A 19,337-nucleotide genomic window follows, 5' to 3' on the forward strand; every position below is an offset into this window, starting at 1 on the left:
TGGGTGGGGATGTACCTCCACCCCCCCCTTTCTGCCACTCTAGTTTCTCTCACTCCTGCCCCTGGCAGGTTCCTGGAAGAAGGACCATTCTTACCAGAGGTCTGAATTGATGACCTAAAAAGGATTTCTCCCCTTCTTCCCATCACTCTGTCCATGGTGGCTCCCTCTCTCATTCCCCCTATGCTTTGGCAAAGCTCTCTGAACTGATAAATTTCAGAGGGTCCCCACCCCACTGCCATCACCATCGCTCCACCAATTTCGGCTCCTCCCATGTTCTCCCATGCCTCAGGATTTGTTGAGACCACATTCCATGCTCTCAAGTGTGTTGGTCTTAAACAGGCTCCATGGGGAACTTTGCACTGTGACAGACTAGTTGGCCTCTCCTTGAGGAATTTGTTACTCAATCCAGACGGCTGCCGGTTTAGAAGGAAGTGTGCCCAAGAAGACATCAAGGAAGGGCAACGAAAGAGCAGAGAGAGGTCCTTCAGCCAGAGGGTCAATCTGTTGTAGATGTCTCCCAGCCCCCCCCCCCAACCTCTGCACATCATAGTTGTTGGGTGGGATTGCAAAGAAAGTCATAATTTTCAGAATTTTTGCTACCCAAATATGGCATGTGTTGTAGTTGTGCACTCCACGTCGAATGGGATTCCACATGTGTTCACAATCTTTTTTTGTCAAAAATTAAAAATGCTTCAATTAATTGTGTGACTTGATTACCCTGTTAAGAATCAAATTGATAGCGTTGTTTTGGAAAAGAAAAAAGAACATTAATTGCAAGTGAGTCAATTCCCTGGATGAATCGTGCAGTAATTACCTGGACTAGCCTGAACCCTGGCTCAGTCTCTCCTTATCCATCCCTGCATACCCTCCCAAGTGGGGGCTTGTAGGTTACCCAGCATGGCTAGTACTGCTCCAATTTCTCCCTCCCTCCCCTCTCTCTCTCTCTCTCTCTCTCTCTCTCTCTCTCACACACACACACACACACACACATACACACACACAGTATGTTGCAGTGGGGAAGAAGTGTAGATCATACAGGCATTTTGTGTGTTCACAAAACACTAAGCAAGCAATTATGAAATCATACAAAGACCCAGCACACCAAAGCAAAAGAGCTGGTCATTTACGAAACAGACACAGCTGCAAAGCAGGGTGGGCTTAGGCTCTAGAGAAAAGTGAATGAATTGGGGAAATCAGGCAAATTGTACCTCTGCTCTATCCCTGTAGCCTCCAGGGCCAATAATGCATGTAGAAGGAAATTCGGGCAAAAATAGTGGAAATTGGATGGGGCAGCTGATCTCTGGCGGGAGCAGGGCTCTAGCCATTCAAAAGGGGTCTTCCACAAATTTGATATGAGGTCTAGAAGCACACTCTACTTTTCCTTTGGTTTTCCGCCATCTCTCTTTTTTAAGCAGCACAGTATCCTTTTCCAAGGATTCTTCAGGCAGCCCTGAAGGCCCAAGGCTGGAGGTTAACAAGATGGGATGAGAGAGAGATAGAGAGAGATTTGAATCAGTTTGCATTGAAAGGCAAACCTGCCTAGTTTGCAATGCTTGAAACAATACACAAACTGGAACACAGCAGTCCTTCAGCATTTGCAGTTCTCTGAATTTTGCAAGGCAGTTCTCCAACCAAGCAGTTTTTAGAGAGAACACACACATACTAGGATGGTGTGGGCATATATTAGTGAAAATAACATGAAACTGCATTCTATTGGGGGAAATTGCTGTGTTAAAATGTGTCTGTTATGTTGCACGGCATATGAAAATGTGTATATAAGGAGAAATGCTGATGGATTTTCCTGAGGGTTTTGTTCTTTTCTTTAAAAATGCAAACTGATGTGGAAATGGGCAAAACTAATTTTGAGACTGAAAAAATGAGAGGCATTGAAATGGACAGGTTCACCCTTCCTTAGCTGTGACTGTCTTCCCCTGCTTCTAAGCTTCTCTGAGAGCTTGTTGACCTCACCTAGTAGGGTGATTCTTAGAAAGGCAAACCTTTGGAGAGGCAGTGCTGTGTAGTGGTTAGAGTATCAGACTAGGACCTAGGAGACCAGGGTTCAAATCTCCACTCCTATCTGCCTAACCTCCCATGCAGGGTTGTTGTGAAGATAAAATGGAGAAGGGCAGAATCTTGAGTGTACAACCTTGGAGGAAAGGGAGGTGTAACACCAATAAATGCACATTGTCACATCTTCATCGCAGGTCATTCAGTCTGTGGAGGAGGGTTACCGGCTGCCTGCCCCCATGGGCTGCCCCACAGCCCTGCATCAACTCATGTTGGATTGCTGGCAGAAAGATCGGAATGAGAGGCCACGTTTTCCCCAAATTGTCAGCATCCTGGACAAGCTCATCCGCAGCCCACAGAACCTCAAGTGCACGGCCACAGTCAACAGGTATGTGTTCGCCAGCAGAGAGATGCTCTGCTCCCATGGGAAGAGAACTAAGCTAGTTGTGTGCCTGGAAACCAAAGTAAGGCCATCCATGTCCATTGTTCCCCTGGCAATGAGGACAGGAGTGAAGGAAGGCAGCAAAGGGTGGTTAGAACCACCCAGGACAAGGTGAGGTGATGGGGGGGGAGTGTCTATCATGCGCCATAGAAATTATAACGAAATTTTCCAGCACTCTGTGAATGAGGCAGACCGACAGAGAAGAACACCTTTGAGAAGTTAGAGGATGAGCAGCAGTGATTGCTTACTACAGGGATGGGGAGCCTGTGACACTTCAGGTGCTGCTGGACTCCAACTGCCACCAACACCCAGACAGCATGTCCAATGTTCAGCGATTATGGGAGTTGTGATCCAGCAACATCTGGAAGGCCACAGGTTCTCCCATCCTGGAATCTCCATCCAGAAAGGGGGCTCTGTGCTGTTTCTCTGTATGAGTCTTTGTTCTGACTTCTATTGACACACTAAAAGGAGAACTTGTGGCTCTCTAGATCAGTGTTTCCCAGACTTAGGTCTCCAGGTGTTTTTAACTACGACTCCCATCATCCCTAGCTAGCAGGACCAGTGAGCAGGGATGATGGGAACTGTAGTCCAAAAACAGACCCAAGTTTGGGAAGCACTGCTCTAGATGTTGGGCTACAATGGCTATCAGCCCCAACCAGCAGGGATGATGGATGTTTCCCTTGTCTGACTTACTGGCTCTGAACAGAGTGAGCCAGAGCTCAGCTGGCTGTGCTCTGCCTTGTTCTCCCTCTTGTCAAGAAGCAGTGCATTCTGGGAAAGGAAAAAAATAAATAAGTGGCCTATGCTTCCTTAGATGCTGTGTTACTACCACACGCTTCCTACACACGAAGGGCTGCCAGAATCATTGCTCCACCTTCCACTCACCTCTCCCTCCTGTGCTCCATCTCTTGGCTTGCAGATTCACCCAAACCATCTCGGAACGAGGCTGCATCGATTTCACCAGCTGTGCAACTGTGGAAGACTGGCTGGACTCCATCCGGCTGGGGCGATACCAAGAGAACTTTGCTCTGGCCGGCTACTCTTCCCTTGGCATGGTGATGCGGATGAACATCGAGTAAGCACAAAATGTGTATGTGGGGGGTGGTTGAGGCTTGGTGAACAGGGGCCAAAATGGGGCGCCAGTCCCAATATCTCCTCTTCAGTCACTGTGCTAGGCACCATAGCAGGGGTAAGGACCAGAGGCTGAATGTGGCTCTCTAGATTTCTATCTCAGGCTTTTGGTACCTTCCCCAGGCTACACCCTTCACTCCCCCTGCTTTGCACCCTCCTTGAGTGTTTGTGCCTTGCTGGAATTTGTCCTTGAACTCTGACCACGCACTTCATTTGCATGGCTGGAGGCTAGAGAGGTGTGTGTGTGTGTGTGTGTGTGAACTAGGCTGCTGCAGAAAGGTAAAATTTACATCTCGTGCTCCACCCACTTTTTCTTCTGGCCTTGCCCACCCCTGGCCTTTGGTCTTTGGAAGGTTGACCAGAGGGAATGTGGTTCTTGGGCTGAAAAGGATCCCCCACCCTCTGTACTATGACTGTGACACCCCTTTCCCTGTTACACTGCACCACTTACCAGGACCAGCTTTGGTCATGCTCCTCTTTGATTGGGGACCCATGTTATTTCACTGAATGGAGGCTGGTGCATTGGAATGTGTGGGGCACTGCCCCTCCAAGTTCAGTCGACCCTTAGCCAGCCCCCATCTGCCTGCCTCTTCATTCACATTTAGGGTTCCTCCATGCTTCTGCTTATCCAAATGGTTTTCTATATGCTGTTTCCCCTAGGAAAACCCAACAGCTAAATTGGAGCTGTTGTCAATCTGCAGGAAACCCGGATGATGTTTCCTCCAATTCAATGGTAAAGATTGGGTTTTTCTTGAGGAAAGCAGTGGGACAAGCGGAAGTCTGGATGAGCCCCCAATCTAGGGGGTGCAGCTGGCTGTTGTCTTCTTAGCCTCAGTGTTGCCCTTGTAGAACTTAGCAGAGACAAGGATGGAGATAAAACCAGAATTAGTTGGCTCCATCTATGATTGACTCTGGGTCTTCCACTCGTTAGCTCTGGCTCCACCTACTGTTGGCCTCCCTGCTTCCCACCCTATCAATCCCAGTGGACAACTGCCTGCTCTGCTACTGACCTCCAATCCGAATCCCTGGGATGCATCTACAAACCTCTTGAGCCCCATTGGATCTTCCTGCCCCTGCACAACCTATCAGTTGAAAGAGGCCAGGAGAAGCATTAGCATATTGTATGAGGAGCGTCAGGCAATTCCTCAGCCACAGCTGAGGAGCTTTCTGTTCCAGACTTGGCTGTATCCCCCACCTGTTCTGTCTTGAGCAGAAGGTGCGGTTCTGTTGGAGAAAATTGGGAAGTGCAGATGTTAAGAGACTTAGTCATGCCTGTGCAGGAATAGGCAACTACCTCACCCACCCAGCACAGATTCCAACTCATTCTCTCAGAGAGCAGCCACAAAACACCAGCAGAAGCTACTTCAGTGCTCCATGGGTAACCAGCAAGGCATTCTAAGAGATCCCACTTTCTGGCTCATGGCGGGTGAACTCGATTAAGCTCGGCTCAGAATCAGCTTGATGCCCAGGGCTCCTTCAAGTAAGGATGGGGAGAATTATGACTCGGCTCGCATTCAAAGGCGAACCAACCTGATTCGCAATTTCCAATGTGCCGACCGAAACACAGCCGTCGTTCAACATTCACACTTCTCTGCAATGTCGTTTCTCCAGCCACAACTTGTGTACAGAAACGCACATACCAGTGTCCTTAAAACTACATATCCTCGTGAAAATAAGACACAAAAAGGCATTTTATTAGGGTAAAATGTTTTGCAAAGGAATGTGTGTACAGTGGTGCCCCGCAAGACAAATGCCCCGCAAGACGAAAAACTCGCTAGACGAAAGGGTTTTTTGGTTTTTGCGTTGCTTCGCTAGATGAATTTCCCTATGGGCTTGCTTCGGAAGACGAAAACGTCTTGCGAGTTTGTTCGCTTTTTTCTTAAAGCCGCTTGAAGAGGCGCAGTTGCGACGGACCGTGCTTCGCAAGATGAAAAACATCGCAAGACGAAAAGACTCGCAGAACGAATTAATTTCGTCTTGCGAGGCACCACTGTATTGGGCCAAATTGCATATGGATGTGTGTTTTTCCGGAGAAATTCATGCTAAATGACTGGTGATTTTTCACAAGGACTCTTTAAAAGGGCAGGGAGGGGAGCCAACTGCTCTGAAAACGTGGAAACCTGAACTCAAGGTTGGAAAAATGAGAAACTGATAGAACTTGCCCAGGCCTACTCTCAGGGGCGGTGGAGGTTGTTTCATTAGGGCAAATTGTGCACTGGCCCAATAACCTCTGTGTGCCCTCAGCCTGCCCTCAGCTGCCTGCCATCTTCCTGACAACCAGTCCAGAGAGGGTATCCCTGGCTGTCAGCTTCTCCTCCTTAGTCTCAGTGTTGCTGTTGTATAGCTCAGCAGGGAGATGGGGACAAGAGTAGAATTAGTTCCCTTTTCCTTTTGTTGGCTCTGTCGCCACTTACTATTGGCCTCACCCTACCATTCCCAGTGGGCACTGACCACCACTGTGGTGCTGGTGGATCTGTCCCTTCTCCTATTGCCGCATCAGTTTCAATTGCCCCTGAAAACGTACTTCCCCACCACCACCACTCCTTTGGATCCAAGTCCTGGACAGTGATCACAGTTTAGATAGAGCTCTGCAAAGAATCTCGCTTAAAATGAAAAACAGGGAGAAATACTCATTCCGCCCCTCCCCCGTGATTTGCTTCAGTGAAAGATTCTCCCTCATTGAACACACTTTTGCACTTTCAATTATCAAGCAACCTAAATGGTGTTTTGGAGGGACGTGGGTAGAATCTCATTTTGCATTGCAAGTTCCATCGGCATAATGTCGCCTGGCTCAGAATACCCATGAGCATTATTAGCTAGACTAGGGGTGGGAAGCATCTGGCCCCAGCAGGGTGTGTATGTCAAATGTGGCTCTCTCTATATGACCCCAGGACCTCCTTCCCAGGCCATGCCTTTCACCAGCCTTGCTTTATATCTCCTAGGAATGTTTCTTCCTGATTGCAGCATGTCCCTGAACAGGCAAAATGTTGCTCTCTAGATCTCTTTCTCTCTGGTTTGTGGGACCCTCCCCAGGCCACACCTTTCACGGCCCCTACTTTGAACCCTCTTTGAGTGTTCTCCTTTTGGTCTGCCTGATGCTGCCTTTGTTTCCACAGTGATGTGCAGAGTTTGGGCATCAGCCTTGTGGGTCACCAGAGGAAGATCCTGACCAGCATCCAGATCATGAGGTCTCAGCTGCTCAACACCATGGGCTCCAGAAGACACCTGTGATGGACCCTTCCTCTATAGACCCAGAAGCTTCTTCACCTGTGTTGGTGGCTAAGCACCTGCCAAGGAGAAATTCCTCTAAAGGTTGTGTGGTAGGATGGTTGGTTAGACGTAGGGTTCTGGGCTGCACACAGAATGATCTGCCACTCTCAGCGGAAGGCCTGTTCCCCCTGGAGATGGAGGGCTGGGGCTTACATTGCACAATTCATCACTAGGGTGGACTTCATATGCACTGCAGTTCCCATATCTTGGACTTTGCTTGCAGATGACCAAGGACTAGCACTTCTGCTGTGCATGATGGTCCTGACCATTCTTCATGAGCAGAGATGGAGGACTATCAAGGGACTTTAAGCCTTATCCTGCCATCCCATTGCAATAAGCTCTGGCAGGCACCCTAAGCTGCCCTTTATTGGGATGGAAGAGAATGGGCTTTCAAGGAACACCTCACCAAAGCCAGGACAGGCAGAGAAGATGCATTCTGGGTCACCTTGGAATCTGAGATGATCCTTTCGGAAGTGGAGGATGTTGCCTGCAGGGGAGAAAAAAGCCACACTTTGAATCTACCAGCAGTTCACACCCACAAGCCTGAAGCTTGGGCTGGGGGCCCAGGACTTGGGGCCACAAACTCAGGTTTCCCACATTCCAGCTCACCCAGCCAGAGACTAACCTGATGTGGCCCAGTTCCTCTTCCAGGTCTGGGGAGAGACTATCTTTGTTATTCCATTGCTGCTAAAAGAAAGACCTTCATCTATTTGATCTCTCTAATGTCCACCAAGGCATTGTCCTCACCGGGACAGGACGGGACCAGACATAGCTTCTCTTCAGCTGCTAGGAAGCACCACTGTACTTCTGGTCTTTCATTATGGGATACAGGGAGGGGTGGGGTTGATGTATTTTGGTTCCTTGAAAGGCATTTGTGACTGTTTCCAGCCAAGTACAGAACTTGGGTTTGAGAAAGCCCATTGATCTCTTAGTAGGCCTCTCTGCTGGCAAGAGGATCCAGGCACTCTGGTGTTGGGCTGTACCATTTTCTTCTCATTTTTTTTTGAAGGGGGGAGAAACAGCCCTCTGAAGAAACAAAGACACAAAACAAGCAATGCATGAGAGAGAGAGACACCTCACAACCCTTCCTGTAAATAGGATTGTCTGCCACAGTCCAGATGGCTCTCTCTCCTCCCCACCCCCATTTGAATAAGCAAAAATGGTCTAAAAGCACAGCATCTCTCCCCGCCCCCTGCACAGTCTCCAACATAAAGGAAGCTCAACTGGTCCATCTTTTTTGGAATGTTGACTCCCAGCATAACAATTGAGCATTTATATGCAATGCTAGTCCTAAGAACAGAATCATTGTGGTTAATGGACATGGCTCACTCAGAGTTGTCTCCAACTAATGTTTACTCAGAGCAGAACCTTTGAAATTAATGGACCTCAGTTAGTCATGTCTATTTATTTCAGTGGATCAACTCTAAATAGGACTAGCATTTGATGCAACCTTTGGGTTCACTCATTTCAGTGGCTCTACTATGAGTAGAACTTTGTTGAGCACCACCCACAGCTGCCACCTTTCTCTGTGCATTCCCAAGGCTGTAGCTCAGTGGTAGAGTTGCCTGCTTTGCATGCCAAAAGTCTTAGGTTCAATAATTAGCATCTCCTGAACTCTGGTAGCAGAGCTGGGTTGATTTTGGGGATCTGCTGCTGGAGTAGATCAGGGCCACCAACTTTTTAAGCCAGTGGGCAGATTTGAACTTTTGAGAGTGTTGACATGGGTGCCACACTCTTTGGTCGCTTCTATCCACCACATCAACTCTCCCCACAAAAAGAGACAGAGCGTGGCACACTTTGCTCTTCCAAAATATTTGGGTTAAAGTCAGCCAAGTAGCATTAGTCTGAGCCTTAAAAGCACACAAAGCTGAAAGAGGAAGTAGGAAAGATGGTCACTCTTCCAACTTCCTCCATCATCTCTATGTACCTTTCAAAGGATAAGACGATAACCACTCCCACTCTCAACATGAGATCATTATCAAGTGGGCAGTAAGTTTGGGGGGTGCTCAGGGGCTTTGTGGGTGTAATGGAAAAATATCAAGGGTGTCATTGTTGAAGGCCCGAAGAGCAGATCTTACTCAAGTGGACCAGTGATCAGTTTCCATACATATGTTTTCATGTGACCCATGCAGGATCCTAGGAGTAGGACATGGGAGGAATATTTGAGTCATTCCATAACGCAATAAACCTGGCTAACCTTAGCCATCTCTGCAGGGCAAATGCCACTTCAGTTGTATAGCAGCAACTCTTTCTTCCTATGGAAGCTCTTCCTTCTTTCGTTTTCTTCCTTTTCTTTATTTTTAAGCAGAGAAAGATGCAATACCTTGTTTTTACAGTGTACAAATCCAGCAGCCAAGGAAGAGGAAGCACCAACCTCCTGTATGAACTGCAAGGGGTTGCAGAGCCCAATGTTTTGTTTTGTTTGTTTTGTTTTGCAGCCAGCACAAAGGGGGTTAAAAGGGACCCCTAAAAAGGTGAGAGGAAGAGGGTGCATTGGGGGGAGAAAAAGCTGCAGGACAGACCTTGCTCCCCAGAATCAGGGCCGGGAAGGGCCAGGAAGAGGGATGTGGTTGAGGATTCTGCCAGGCAGTTGAGTCATCCTTCCTGCTCTTTCTGATCCCTACGCCTCTCCTGTCCAGGCTGTCCTCAGAGAATAAAACTCTTCCATTCACAGCTTGCCTCTTTGTTCCTTATTTGATGAGGTGTCATCTGTGGCTACTCAATTTCTGCCATTCACTTCAGCAGGGAGGTGCTTTTATCCCTTCTGGCACAAGCTATTTCTCTCTCAAAGTTTCCCTAAAGTTCAAGATATGGAAGGAGGAGACATTTAGATCGGTTTGCATTTTAATTGACATTAGGCTTACTGAGGTCACATCCTCTCCATACATCTAAAACACAATTAACACACATTTCTCTCCCCACCCCTCACACAAAGAATCCTAAGAATTGTAGTTCAGCCCTCACCAAGCTACAGCGCCAAGCACCTTAACAAACTATAGTTCCCAAGATTGGGGGCAGCGGGTTCTTTGTTAATTATTCTTGCTTCTGCCCCACCTGACTGGAGAGCTAGTGTGATTCTCCACAGGCCACAAACTTTACATACCCTCCAACATTTCTCTGATGAAAATAGGGACGTCCTATTCAATAAAAACAACAGCAACAATTTTACTATTTATACTCCATCCATCTGACCGGGTTGCTCCAGCGACGCTGGGTAGCTTCCAACATATATAAAAACATGATAAAACATTAAACATTAAAAAAACTTCCCTATACATAGCTGCCTTCAGTTGCCTTCTAAAGGTTGTATCTCCTTGGCTCAGGGGTCAAATAACTCCATATCCTCCAACATTTCTCTGATGAAAATAGGGACTTCCTAAGGAAAAGTGAGGGACACAGGTGGCACTGTGGGTTAAACCACAGGGCCTAGGGCTTGCTGATCAGAAGGTCAGAGATTCAAATCTCCACGACGGGGTGAGCTCCCGTTGTTCAGTCCCAGCTCCTGCCAACCTAGCAGTTTGAAAGCACGTCAAAGTGCAAGTAGATAAATAGGTACTGCTCTGGCGGGAAGGTAAACAATGTTTCCATGCGCTGCTCTGGTTCGCCAGAAGCGGCTTAGTCATGCTGGCCACATGACCCGGAAGCTGTACGCCGGCTTCCTCGGCCAAGAAAGCGAGATGAGCGCCACAACCCCAGAGTCGGCCACAACTGGACCTAACAGTCAGGGATCCCTTTACCTTTAAGGAAAAGTGGGACAGTAGAAACGGACCTACTGTACAAAGGTAAAATTAGCATTAATTGCTCCACCCACCTTTGTCTCCAGCCCTGTCCTGCCTACCAGCAATATATGGCCTCCATAAGATTGCCTAGATGGGAATGCGGCAATTGACCACAGAAAGATTCCCGCTTGCTCCCATTCTAGATTTCTCCCGTTTTGTATTTTGGAAGGTGTCCGTCTGCCTCTGCTTGGGCAGGAGAGCATGAATAAAAGATGGAAATTGGTGGGTGCAGGTGTCTCTGATAATTTAAGAGCAAGGCAATGAGGGTTCGTTGTGGGAGCTGAGGAGCGGGGGCTGCACTCCACATGCCAACTGCGAGCAGCCAACTTCAAACAGGCAGAAGCAAACAATCACCCTTTGATGTGATCCCCCCACCGCAATTCCCTGGCCTGGCTGGCAGCTGAGGAGCAGGGAGGCAGAGCTGGAAAAAAACAGCCCAAGCACTTGTGGGACAGAAAGACATAGTAAACTGCCTTATACTGAGTCAGACCATTGGTACATCCTGCTCAGTACTGTCTACACTGGCCGGCAGCAGCTCTCCAGGGTGTTCAGCCAAGGGCTGAACTTGGGACCTCCTGCATTCAAAGCAGATACTATGGCTCCCTGGAGAGACAGGGAACCAGGAAGGTTCCCCCTGAAATGTTCAGAGAAGTCCCTCACTCCACTAGAAAGCAGTAGAAAAAAATGGCCTCCACTTTAGGAAGGCAGATAATAATCCAGAAAACTCATGGAGGGGGTGTTTTGACCGAGCCTCAGCTCCACCCTTTTCCATGAACCTCATTATAAGAGTGGCAATTCTGCTAATGGAGTTCTACTTGTAGCTGCTCTTCACAGTGGATGACCTGATCCATTCAAAGATTAACACTCTATGAAGAAAATAATTAGAATTTTATTATTTGTACCCCACCCATCTGACTGGGTTGCCCCAACCACTCTTGGTAGCTTCCAGCATAGATAAAAACATGATAAAGCATTACACAATGAAAAGCTTCCCTATACAGGGCTGCCTTCAGATGTTCTTCTAAAGGTTATATAGTTACTCATCTTCTGATGGGAGGGTGTTCCACAGGGTGGGTGCCACTACCAAGAAGGCCCCCTTTCTGGTTCCCTATAGCTTCACTTCTCGCAACCACCAGAAGGGCTTGATTGCTGGATCAAGTCAAAGGATCATCTGCTTCAGCATCTTATTCTCACTGTTGCTAACCAGATGTCTATATGGGAAGCCCACAAAGGAAACACAACTTGGGAGTCGACAGGTGCACTGCCTCTGACAGCGGAGGTACGACACAACTATTGTGCCTTGTAGCCATCAATAACCTTACCCGTATAAATATCCTTACCTGTCCAACTCTTTCATGTCAACATACCTGTTGGCCATGGCCCACAAGCCACAGGTCAGCCAAGGTGCCCACTCACCTAGAGGAACCCAACTGTATGTACCTAGCACCCCAATGTCAAAATGTGCAATGATGAAGAGTCTGGAGCAGGTTCTTTTATATGAACACCAGAATATCATGTTGAATCAGGCCAATGGCCTATTGGCTCTAGCATCACAGTGGCCAACTAGATGCTGCTTATGAGAAGCCCACTAGCAACACCCAAGCACAACAGTAGCACTCTGCGTACCGGCGACTCCCAACAGCTGGCATTCAGAGGCATGCTGCCTTTGGCAGTGGAGGTGGAACATAGACATTGTGGCTAGTAGCCACTGAGAGCTCTGTCCTCCACAAACCAATCTAGTCTTCTTCTAAAGCCATTGGTGGTCACCACTGCCCCTCGCAGAAGCGAGTGCCATAGTTTAATGGCTTCCTTTACTAATGAGGTGGCCAAGGGGTGTTGGCCTTTCATTATGAAAAGCATCTAACTTCAATTAAATCCCAGGAGAAGACACCATGGGACAACTCCTCCCATACATCCCCCATACCCTTGGATCAAGGGGTTCAGACAGCTTGCTGCCAAGGGCTGAACTTGGGACCTTCTGCATTCAAAGCAGATGTTATGGCTCCCTGGAGCCACTAGGAAGGTTGCAGGGTGCTGGAGGCATATTTACTGCAAAGAAGCAACATATCTGACCCCTGGACATCTCATAATAATGTTACATGCCACCACAATTCCCATGCCAGTTTGAGATTTCAGGGGTTCCAGACACTTACCCAGGGTTCGTGTTTCCTTGGGAAATGAGGCACAGCAGAGATTATGGTGTCTTTATGATATATGGCTTATTTACACATACAGTGGTACCTCGGGTTACAGACGCTTCAGGTTACAGACTCTGCTAACCCAGAAATAGTACCTCGGGTTAAGAACTTTGCTTCAGGATGAGAACAGAAATCGTGCTCTGGCGGCCCAGCAGCAGCAGGAGGCCCCATTAGCTAAAGTGGTACCTCAGGTTAAGAACAGTTTCAGGTTAAGAACGGACCTCCAGAACAAATTAAGTTCTTAAGCCGAGGTACCACTGTATATACAACCTGAACCTACAATCGAGGGGCTTCCAGCATTACACTCAAACCAGAAATCAGCCATGGTTCTCTGATCCTCTGCAGCTAGCTGCATTTTTACAGACTGTGACTATTTTTACTCCAGCTCGCTTGCTTTGCAGCTTTGCAACCCCAAAACTCCACTACTGCTACACTTTTGTCTCTGCTAACTACATCTCAGTGGAAGGAGGGGCTCCACCCCTTTGCTGTCTGGCATAGCCTATGCTTTCTTTGTGGCTTTCCTAATGGCTCTTCACCTCCCCTTTTGTCCACTTTTAATGCTCCACCTTCTCCCAGGCAATTTCCTGGGCATCGGGGAAAAAACAACACCAAACTGGTTTTGCCTGTATTTTGACACTGCTAAATTCAGCACCTAGGTGCCCATCTTAATACTCCAAACATTGATTAAACTCTGACACCCACTAGATGCAGCACCCATTAGACCCATTTAGGGGAGTTGAGGCATGCACAAACTCATAACCGTAAGGTCAAGCTCAAATCCCTCAGTGAGGGGAATTCTAGATTAATTCTCAACTGCCCTAGGAAGGAGTTGGAAAAACGGAAACCTCTTTAGAGAAGATTACTATATTTTTTTAAAAAAAGAAACTGGAAGAGAGGTTTTGGCATAGCACTAGACGATGCCTCTCACCTGCCAGGGTTGTGCGAGTGTGCACGTGATTGTCTGTAGGGCTGCCATGTTTCAAAAAGTGTATATCCAGACACAGGGCAAAGTTGTTGAGCTTTTCCCTGCAAGATCTTATAAAAATAAATAATGGAATTTTTGAGCTATTTTTAAGGAAGTTCACCAGAAAAACACACAATACTTTCAATATGAGCAACCATATCCCGGACATTTCCACCCCTCCCCCCAGTTTTCAGAAATTCTGCCCAGACGAATCCCAGATATGTCTAGGAAATCCCAGATGTATGGCAGCCATACATGACTGCATGTCTGGACTGTATCCTATGAAACAAAAGTAAGAGTTGCATCCTTTCTTCAGCTCATGTTTGCCTCTGGTCTCAAACACATTTGCCTCTGGACTGAAACTCTGGAGAGTGGCCTACAAGGGAATGTAGTCCTCTAAGCCAAAAGTGGTGAACCCTAGGCTGGAGCCAAATGCAGCCCTCCCATAGACCTGTCTCTATCTGGCCCTTGGGTCTCTCTCCCCAGTCCCTGGCTTCCTGGCTGAACTCTGACCATGCCTCTTGCCTGCTGGAATGGAGGATAGAGAGGGGTTTATGAGTGTGTGTTGAAATGAGCGTGCACACACATGGACACAAACTCCTCCACTGCCGCTCCAATGCCAGAGCATGTAAAGAAATAATCCCTTCCTGTAGCTCAAGCAAAGATAAGCTTCCCTAGTCTGCAGGGCAACATCCAACCACATATTCAGCAAGTCAATGAATATGAGCTCTAATCTTAATAGCAGAAGATGTAAGCCGCAGAACCGAGTGCATGTCTGAATTTACACCTCAGGGTGTACGACTACCACTTCAGGCTTAGGTCCAAGCTGTCGGAAAGACTAGTCCCTTAGACAAACCTCCCTGGGCTCTGAGAAAGGAGACCCTTCTCTCAGTCCCACCACCCTCACAGACATGCTAGGTGGGGACATAGGAGAGGGCCTTCTTGGTGGCTGTTCCCAGACTTTGGAACTCCCTAGACAAGCCAAACTGGCCCCTTCCTTCTTGTCCTTTTGACTGAAGGTGAAGACTGTTTTATTCTGGCAGACCTTTTGGAACTGGCTGCTTTTTAAGGAAAGGGGTTTTAATACTGCTGAGCTTTATATATATTGTATTAGTTCCATTATTTTTATGATTTTGTGATTTTTATGGCTGGAACTCGCAGGAGCTCAGTTCCAGCACCTCTCAGGTGGGCACCATTGCAACAACAATAGAACAACAACCATAGAAAGCCAGTAGTAGATAGGTAGCCGTGTTGGTCTGCCATAGTCAAAATAAAAAAATTCCTTCCAGTAGCACCTTAAAGACCAACTAAGTTAGTTCTTGGTATGAGCTTTCGTGTGCATGCACACTTCTTCAGATACACACATAGAAAGCCAGTGATACTTTGGGAGGTAGAAGCATGTAGAACACAAAGAAGAAAACTCCAGATGGCATTTTGCTACTGTGGGAAGTGGAACTGGGAGCACGGGACATGGAAAAGCCATCTGTAGTGCTCAGCCGAGATGTCTTTTTCAAATACCATACAAGTTGCAATGCTCAAAAGTCATTCTCTCTCTCTCTTTCCCTTTCTCTCTCTCTCTTTCTTTCTTTCACCCCACACTGGCCTTTCTCCCTCCTCTGTCTAGCCACTTGACTATTAGTCGACGGTGCTTTGGGGCCCTCTGGGATCTTCCCTCCCCCCCCCCGAAGTGTTTCATGCCAGGCCATCCTGCTTTCTGCCTCGCCACCCACTGCTCTGGCATCAGCTGCGGCTGAGTCACGGCCATCCCAGCACGCTATCGCTGCTGCGTGAGCTTCAGCGGAGGTGACAAGGAGGGAATGGAATCCATCCACACACCAGCCAGGCACGAAAACCTTGGCACGGAAACATGCAAACAGATCAATGCCTCCCGCTGTGCAGGGCTTCCTCGCGCCCGCTTCCGTGCGGGCAGAACATTTCTCTTCCCTCCGCCCTGGCGCACAGCTCAGCCCAAGGAGGGGTCACCAGCAAAGCAGGCTGCTCCTCAGGAGCCCAGGCGGCAGGGCCTGCACGCTCTCCAGCTGCTTGGACTCAAGGCTAGTCTTACTCAGAGTAGACCCACTGGAGTCAATGGACAAAGCTAGGAAGGAGGGCCCCATTTTGGTCCTCTCGGTGTTCCAGATTTAAATTCCGTTCTCTTTATCTCTGCAGCAATTTGCAATTTGTTCCCAAATGTTCATGAAAATTCCCCTGCGTTTTAATGCGAACTTCTCCTAATGAATATTTGTTTAGCTAACATGCATCCCCCCCAAATGATTCCTCCTAATATAATGCATGTTTATATGTTGTTCTTATGAATATATGCATTTAGATGCATGTTTCCCTATCATATGTGCAATTTTAAAATAACTTGGGTTGGCTGAGAATTGCATCTCAAGAGTTGGAGAAGTGGAACCCTCCACAAGGGTGGTAGGGATGCTGCGCAGAGGAGTTGCAGAGATGGGTGGTTGCGAATAGCCTGGCACTCCAAAGATAAGCTCCATGCAAGGCAACCACAACTGCCGCCACCTCCTTAAATTTCCCCATGTTGCCTCCAGGCCCTGTTAAAGTAGTATCAGCTACAACCACCTCACCTGGTGCTTCTCTAAATAGTGCTTAGTCATACAAAAAGAATGTGAGGTCTTTTTTTGGAGGGGGGGAATAGGCCTTCTGGGGCCTGTTAATGTGGGTCCTACATCTGTTGTACTTAATGGAAGTAAAGCCTGCCATTATAAACCTATAGATGCAGTCCAGTGCACCCAAGACCTGTAAAGAAATCATAGAATCTTAGAGTTGGAAGGGACCAGCTCTAAGATCTAAGAGAAGAGAAGAGAAAAAAATTGGTTCCATTTGCATTAATTCATGCTTCCCAGAGACAACAGGTGAATCAAAATGTGGCTAAGTTTACAAATCCACACTCCTCTGAATTTTGCAATGATTTTTCAACCAATGTGTACTAAAATAATAATAATAATGATAATAATAATACATTTGTTAGAGGAAATTGGGAATAAAAACAACACACAATAATGCACTGTATCAGGGTAAATTGCTTGTGAAAATGTGTAACTCGGGCAAAACTGCATATGAAAAGTGTGTGTATTTTTAGGAGAAATGCACCATAAAATGTTGGTCCATTTTCACAAGCTGATGCGGAAAACTGATCTTAAGAATGGAGGACGGGACAAGAAATTGAATGAAAGTGAAACTGATAAATTCATGGGTACCTGGTTCAGAGACAGTGCTGCATGCTGACCATGAACGTGTTCCTGCATGCAAAGTGGACAGACATCAGCTCCTTCTGCTGGCCTCTGGGGGGAGAGGTTGCTGTACACAAAGTGTGGAAACTCTTCACTGCGAATCCCCAGTACTGTATGAGCTCATGGGATTTTTTTTGGGGGGTGGGGTGGGGTCCTTAGTAGGGTAACACCAGTAGACCCCTTTCACCTGGTACAGCTAGTGCATACATGCCAACCAAAGCATCTTGCCCCAGGCAAAGGGAGATTACGGTTGTGTTGGGCAGGAGTGGACTTTGGTAATCTTTTGCAATATGGTGCCCCCAAATGGATCTTCTCAGTTATGGATATTCCCAATTTTGTACCCTCTCAGCTCGGCGCCCTGTGCATGGGACCTGCCTGCAGCACCCTAAGTCTGACCCTAAGTCCTGAGGCTCCAGTACAGTTACCACCTGCTGCCTCAATCCCCAGTTTTTCCACCTCTAGTCAAAACTCTGGCAGATTGAGCAGACAAGACCAATAGCAGGTCCAAGGTCAAGAAGGCAGTTTCTACATGTGCTGTAGAGGGAAGTGAGAGGCAGGTGGGGCTCATTAACCTGGGGAGGTAGCTGATCCTAAACTCTGATTCTGAACCTCTGCTGCCTTGTGGGATATCTTTGTAAGAAGAAAAGTAAGGAGTAGACCCCACACAAGAGTCCCTAAGACAGTTGGATGGCGCCTGTATGTCTCCTTCCAGCCAAGCTGGTGCCAAGTGTATTGCTCTGCCTTCCTTTGGGCCACATCAGTGAGGTCGAGAGGAAGGCAGATCTTGTCATCTGGGTAGCCCAGGACCACCCCCCCGGGGGGAGGACACGTCAGTGCTGCTAACACAGTGATTTGACTTCATTCCCAGAGGTGTACTCCATTGTCTCTCGAGACAAGTGATGAGTGACCCCCACTTCCCAGTTCAGACGAGAGCTAAGAATAGAGGAAGGGCCCTGCTGGATCAGGCCCAAGGGGGCCCATGCAATTCAGCATCTTGTTCCCACACAGCCAACTGAAGGAGGACCCGAGCAGCGCAGCAACTCTCCCCTTCTGCTGTTCCCAACAGCTGGCATTCAGAGGTACTTGCTGCCCCTGATAGTGGATGGAGAGTCTAGTCCTTTCCTCCCTGCCCCCCTCTTCCAATTTTGTTGACACTCTGGGCCCTCCTTCGCCTGTGAAGGGAGGGGGAAGGGAGTAACAGCCAAGCAGCGAACCCACCCCTCCCCTGGGGAGCACTTGACATGCTATGCCTCCTTACACGGATAGTCCTTAACACGCCAGTGCTGTCACAACACGGCAATTAGCCAGGGATTTCTCTTGACTGACACACACACACACAGTTTCGAGACAGCCTCTCTCTCTCTCTCTCTGGCAGCAGTGCCTTAAAGACGCAAGACACCATTTCCAGGGGGAAAAGAGATAAATGCTTTCAAAAAGAGCTGCAAAGAGTATTCCGCGGGAGAAGAATCGCTTTCCTTGGCCTCTCCTTTCCCTTCTCCTCCCTTTCTTCTCTCCCTGTGACTTTGCACCCCCTCCTTCTGTCTCTGGCTGTCCCTTTCTTGTGCAGGATTCTCTCTCCTGGGAGTTCTCTTCATTTTACATTTCAGGCTCCGCAAAAAAAATCACGTGGGGGAGGCCTTGCTGCCATCAAAGGTTAGGGAGGGAGGGAGGGAGAGGAGCAGGACACAGCTCACAGTCAACCTCCAAGTCACAGGGATGGGGAAGCTTAAGCCAGAGAGCCAAATGCAGAGCACCAGGATTCTCTGTTGGCCTCTAGGACTATCCCCAGGCCACACCCCTCACCAGCCTTGTTCCACACTTTCCTCCAGTTCTTCAGACCCTCCAAGTGTCCCTATTTTCCAGGGACAGCCCTGGATTTACAGAAGCCATCTCGGTTTCTGATTTGATCCTGGAATGTCACGCTTTTCCTTAGGACGTCCCTATTTTCATTGGAGAAATGTTGGAGGGTATGGAGTTATGTGACCCTCAAGCCAAGGAGAAAAGTAACTACGGTATACAATCTTTAGAAGACATCTGAAGGCAGCCCCGTATAGGGAAATTTTCTAATGTTGAGTGTATTATCATGTTTTTATATACAGTGGTACCTCAGGTTAAGAACTTAATTCGTTCTGGAGGTCTGTTCTTAACCTGAAACTGTTCTTAACCTGAAGCACCACTTTAGCTAATGGGGCCTCCCATTGCCACTGTGTCACCACCGCACAATTTCTGTTCTCATCCTGAAGCAAAGTTCTTAACCCGAGGTAATATTTCTGGGTTAGTGGAGTCTGT

General features: G+C 47.9%; 1 protein-coding gene across 2 annotated transcripts in view; it reads left to right on the forward strand.

Annotated features, from left to right (window-relative positions):
• EPHA8 (EPH receptor A8) overlaps positions 1–9,521 on the forward strand; it is a 60,853-nt gene extending 51,332 nt beyond the window's left edge. For both annotated transcript variants that reach the window (XM_083512937.1, XM_083512938.1), the window contains exons 15-17: positions 2,205–2,395; positions 3,369–3,524; positions 6,697–9,521. In XM_083512937.1, the coding sequence (XP_083369063.1) occupies positions 2,205–2,395; positions 3,369–3,524; positions 6,697–6,811 (462 nt within the window). In that variant the 3' untranslated portion in view covers positions 6,812–9,521. The remainder of the gene's footprint in view (positions 1–2,204; positions 2,396–3,368; positions 3,525–6,696) is intronic.
• The last annotated feature ends 9,816 nt before the right edge of the window (positions 9,522–19,337 follow it).

Source organism: Podarcis liolepis, assembly GCF_965112155.1.
Source record: "Podarcis liolepis genome assembly, chromosome: 7".
Classification (NCBI taxonomy): Eukaryota; Metazoa; Chordata; class Lepidosauria; order Squamata; family Lacertidae; genus Podarcis; species Podarcis liolepis.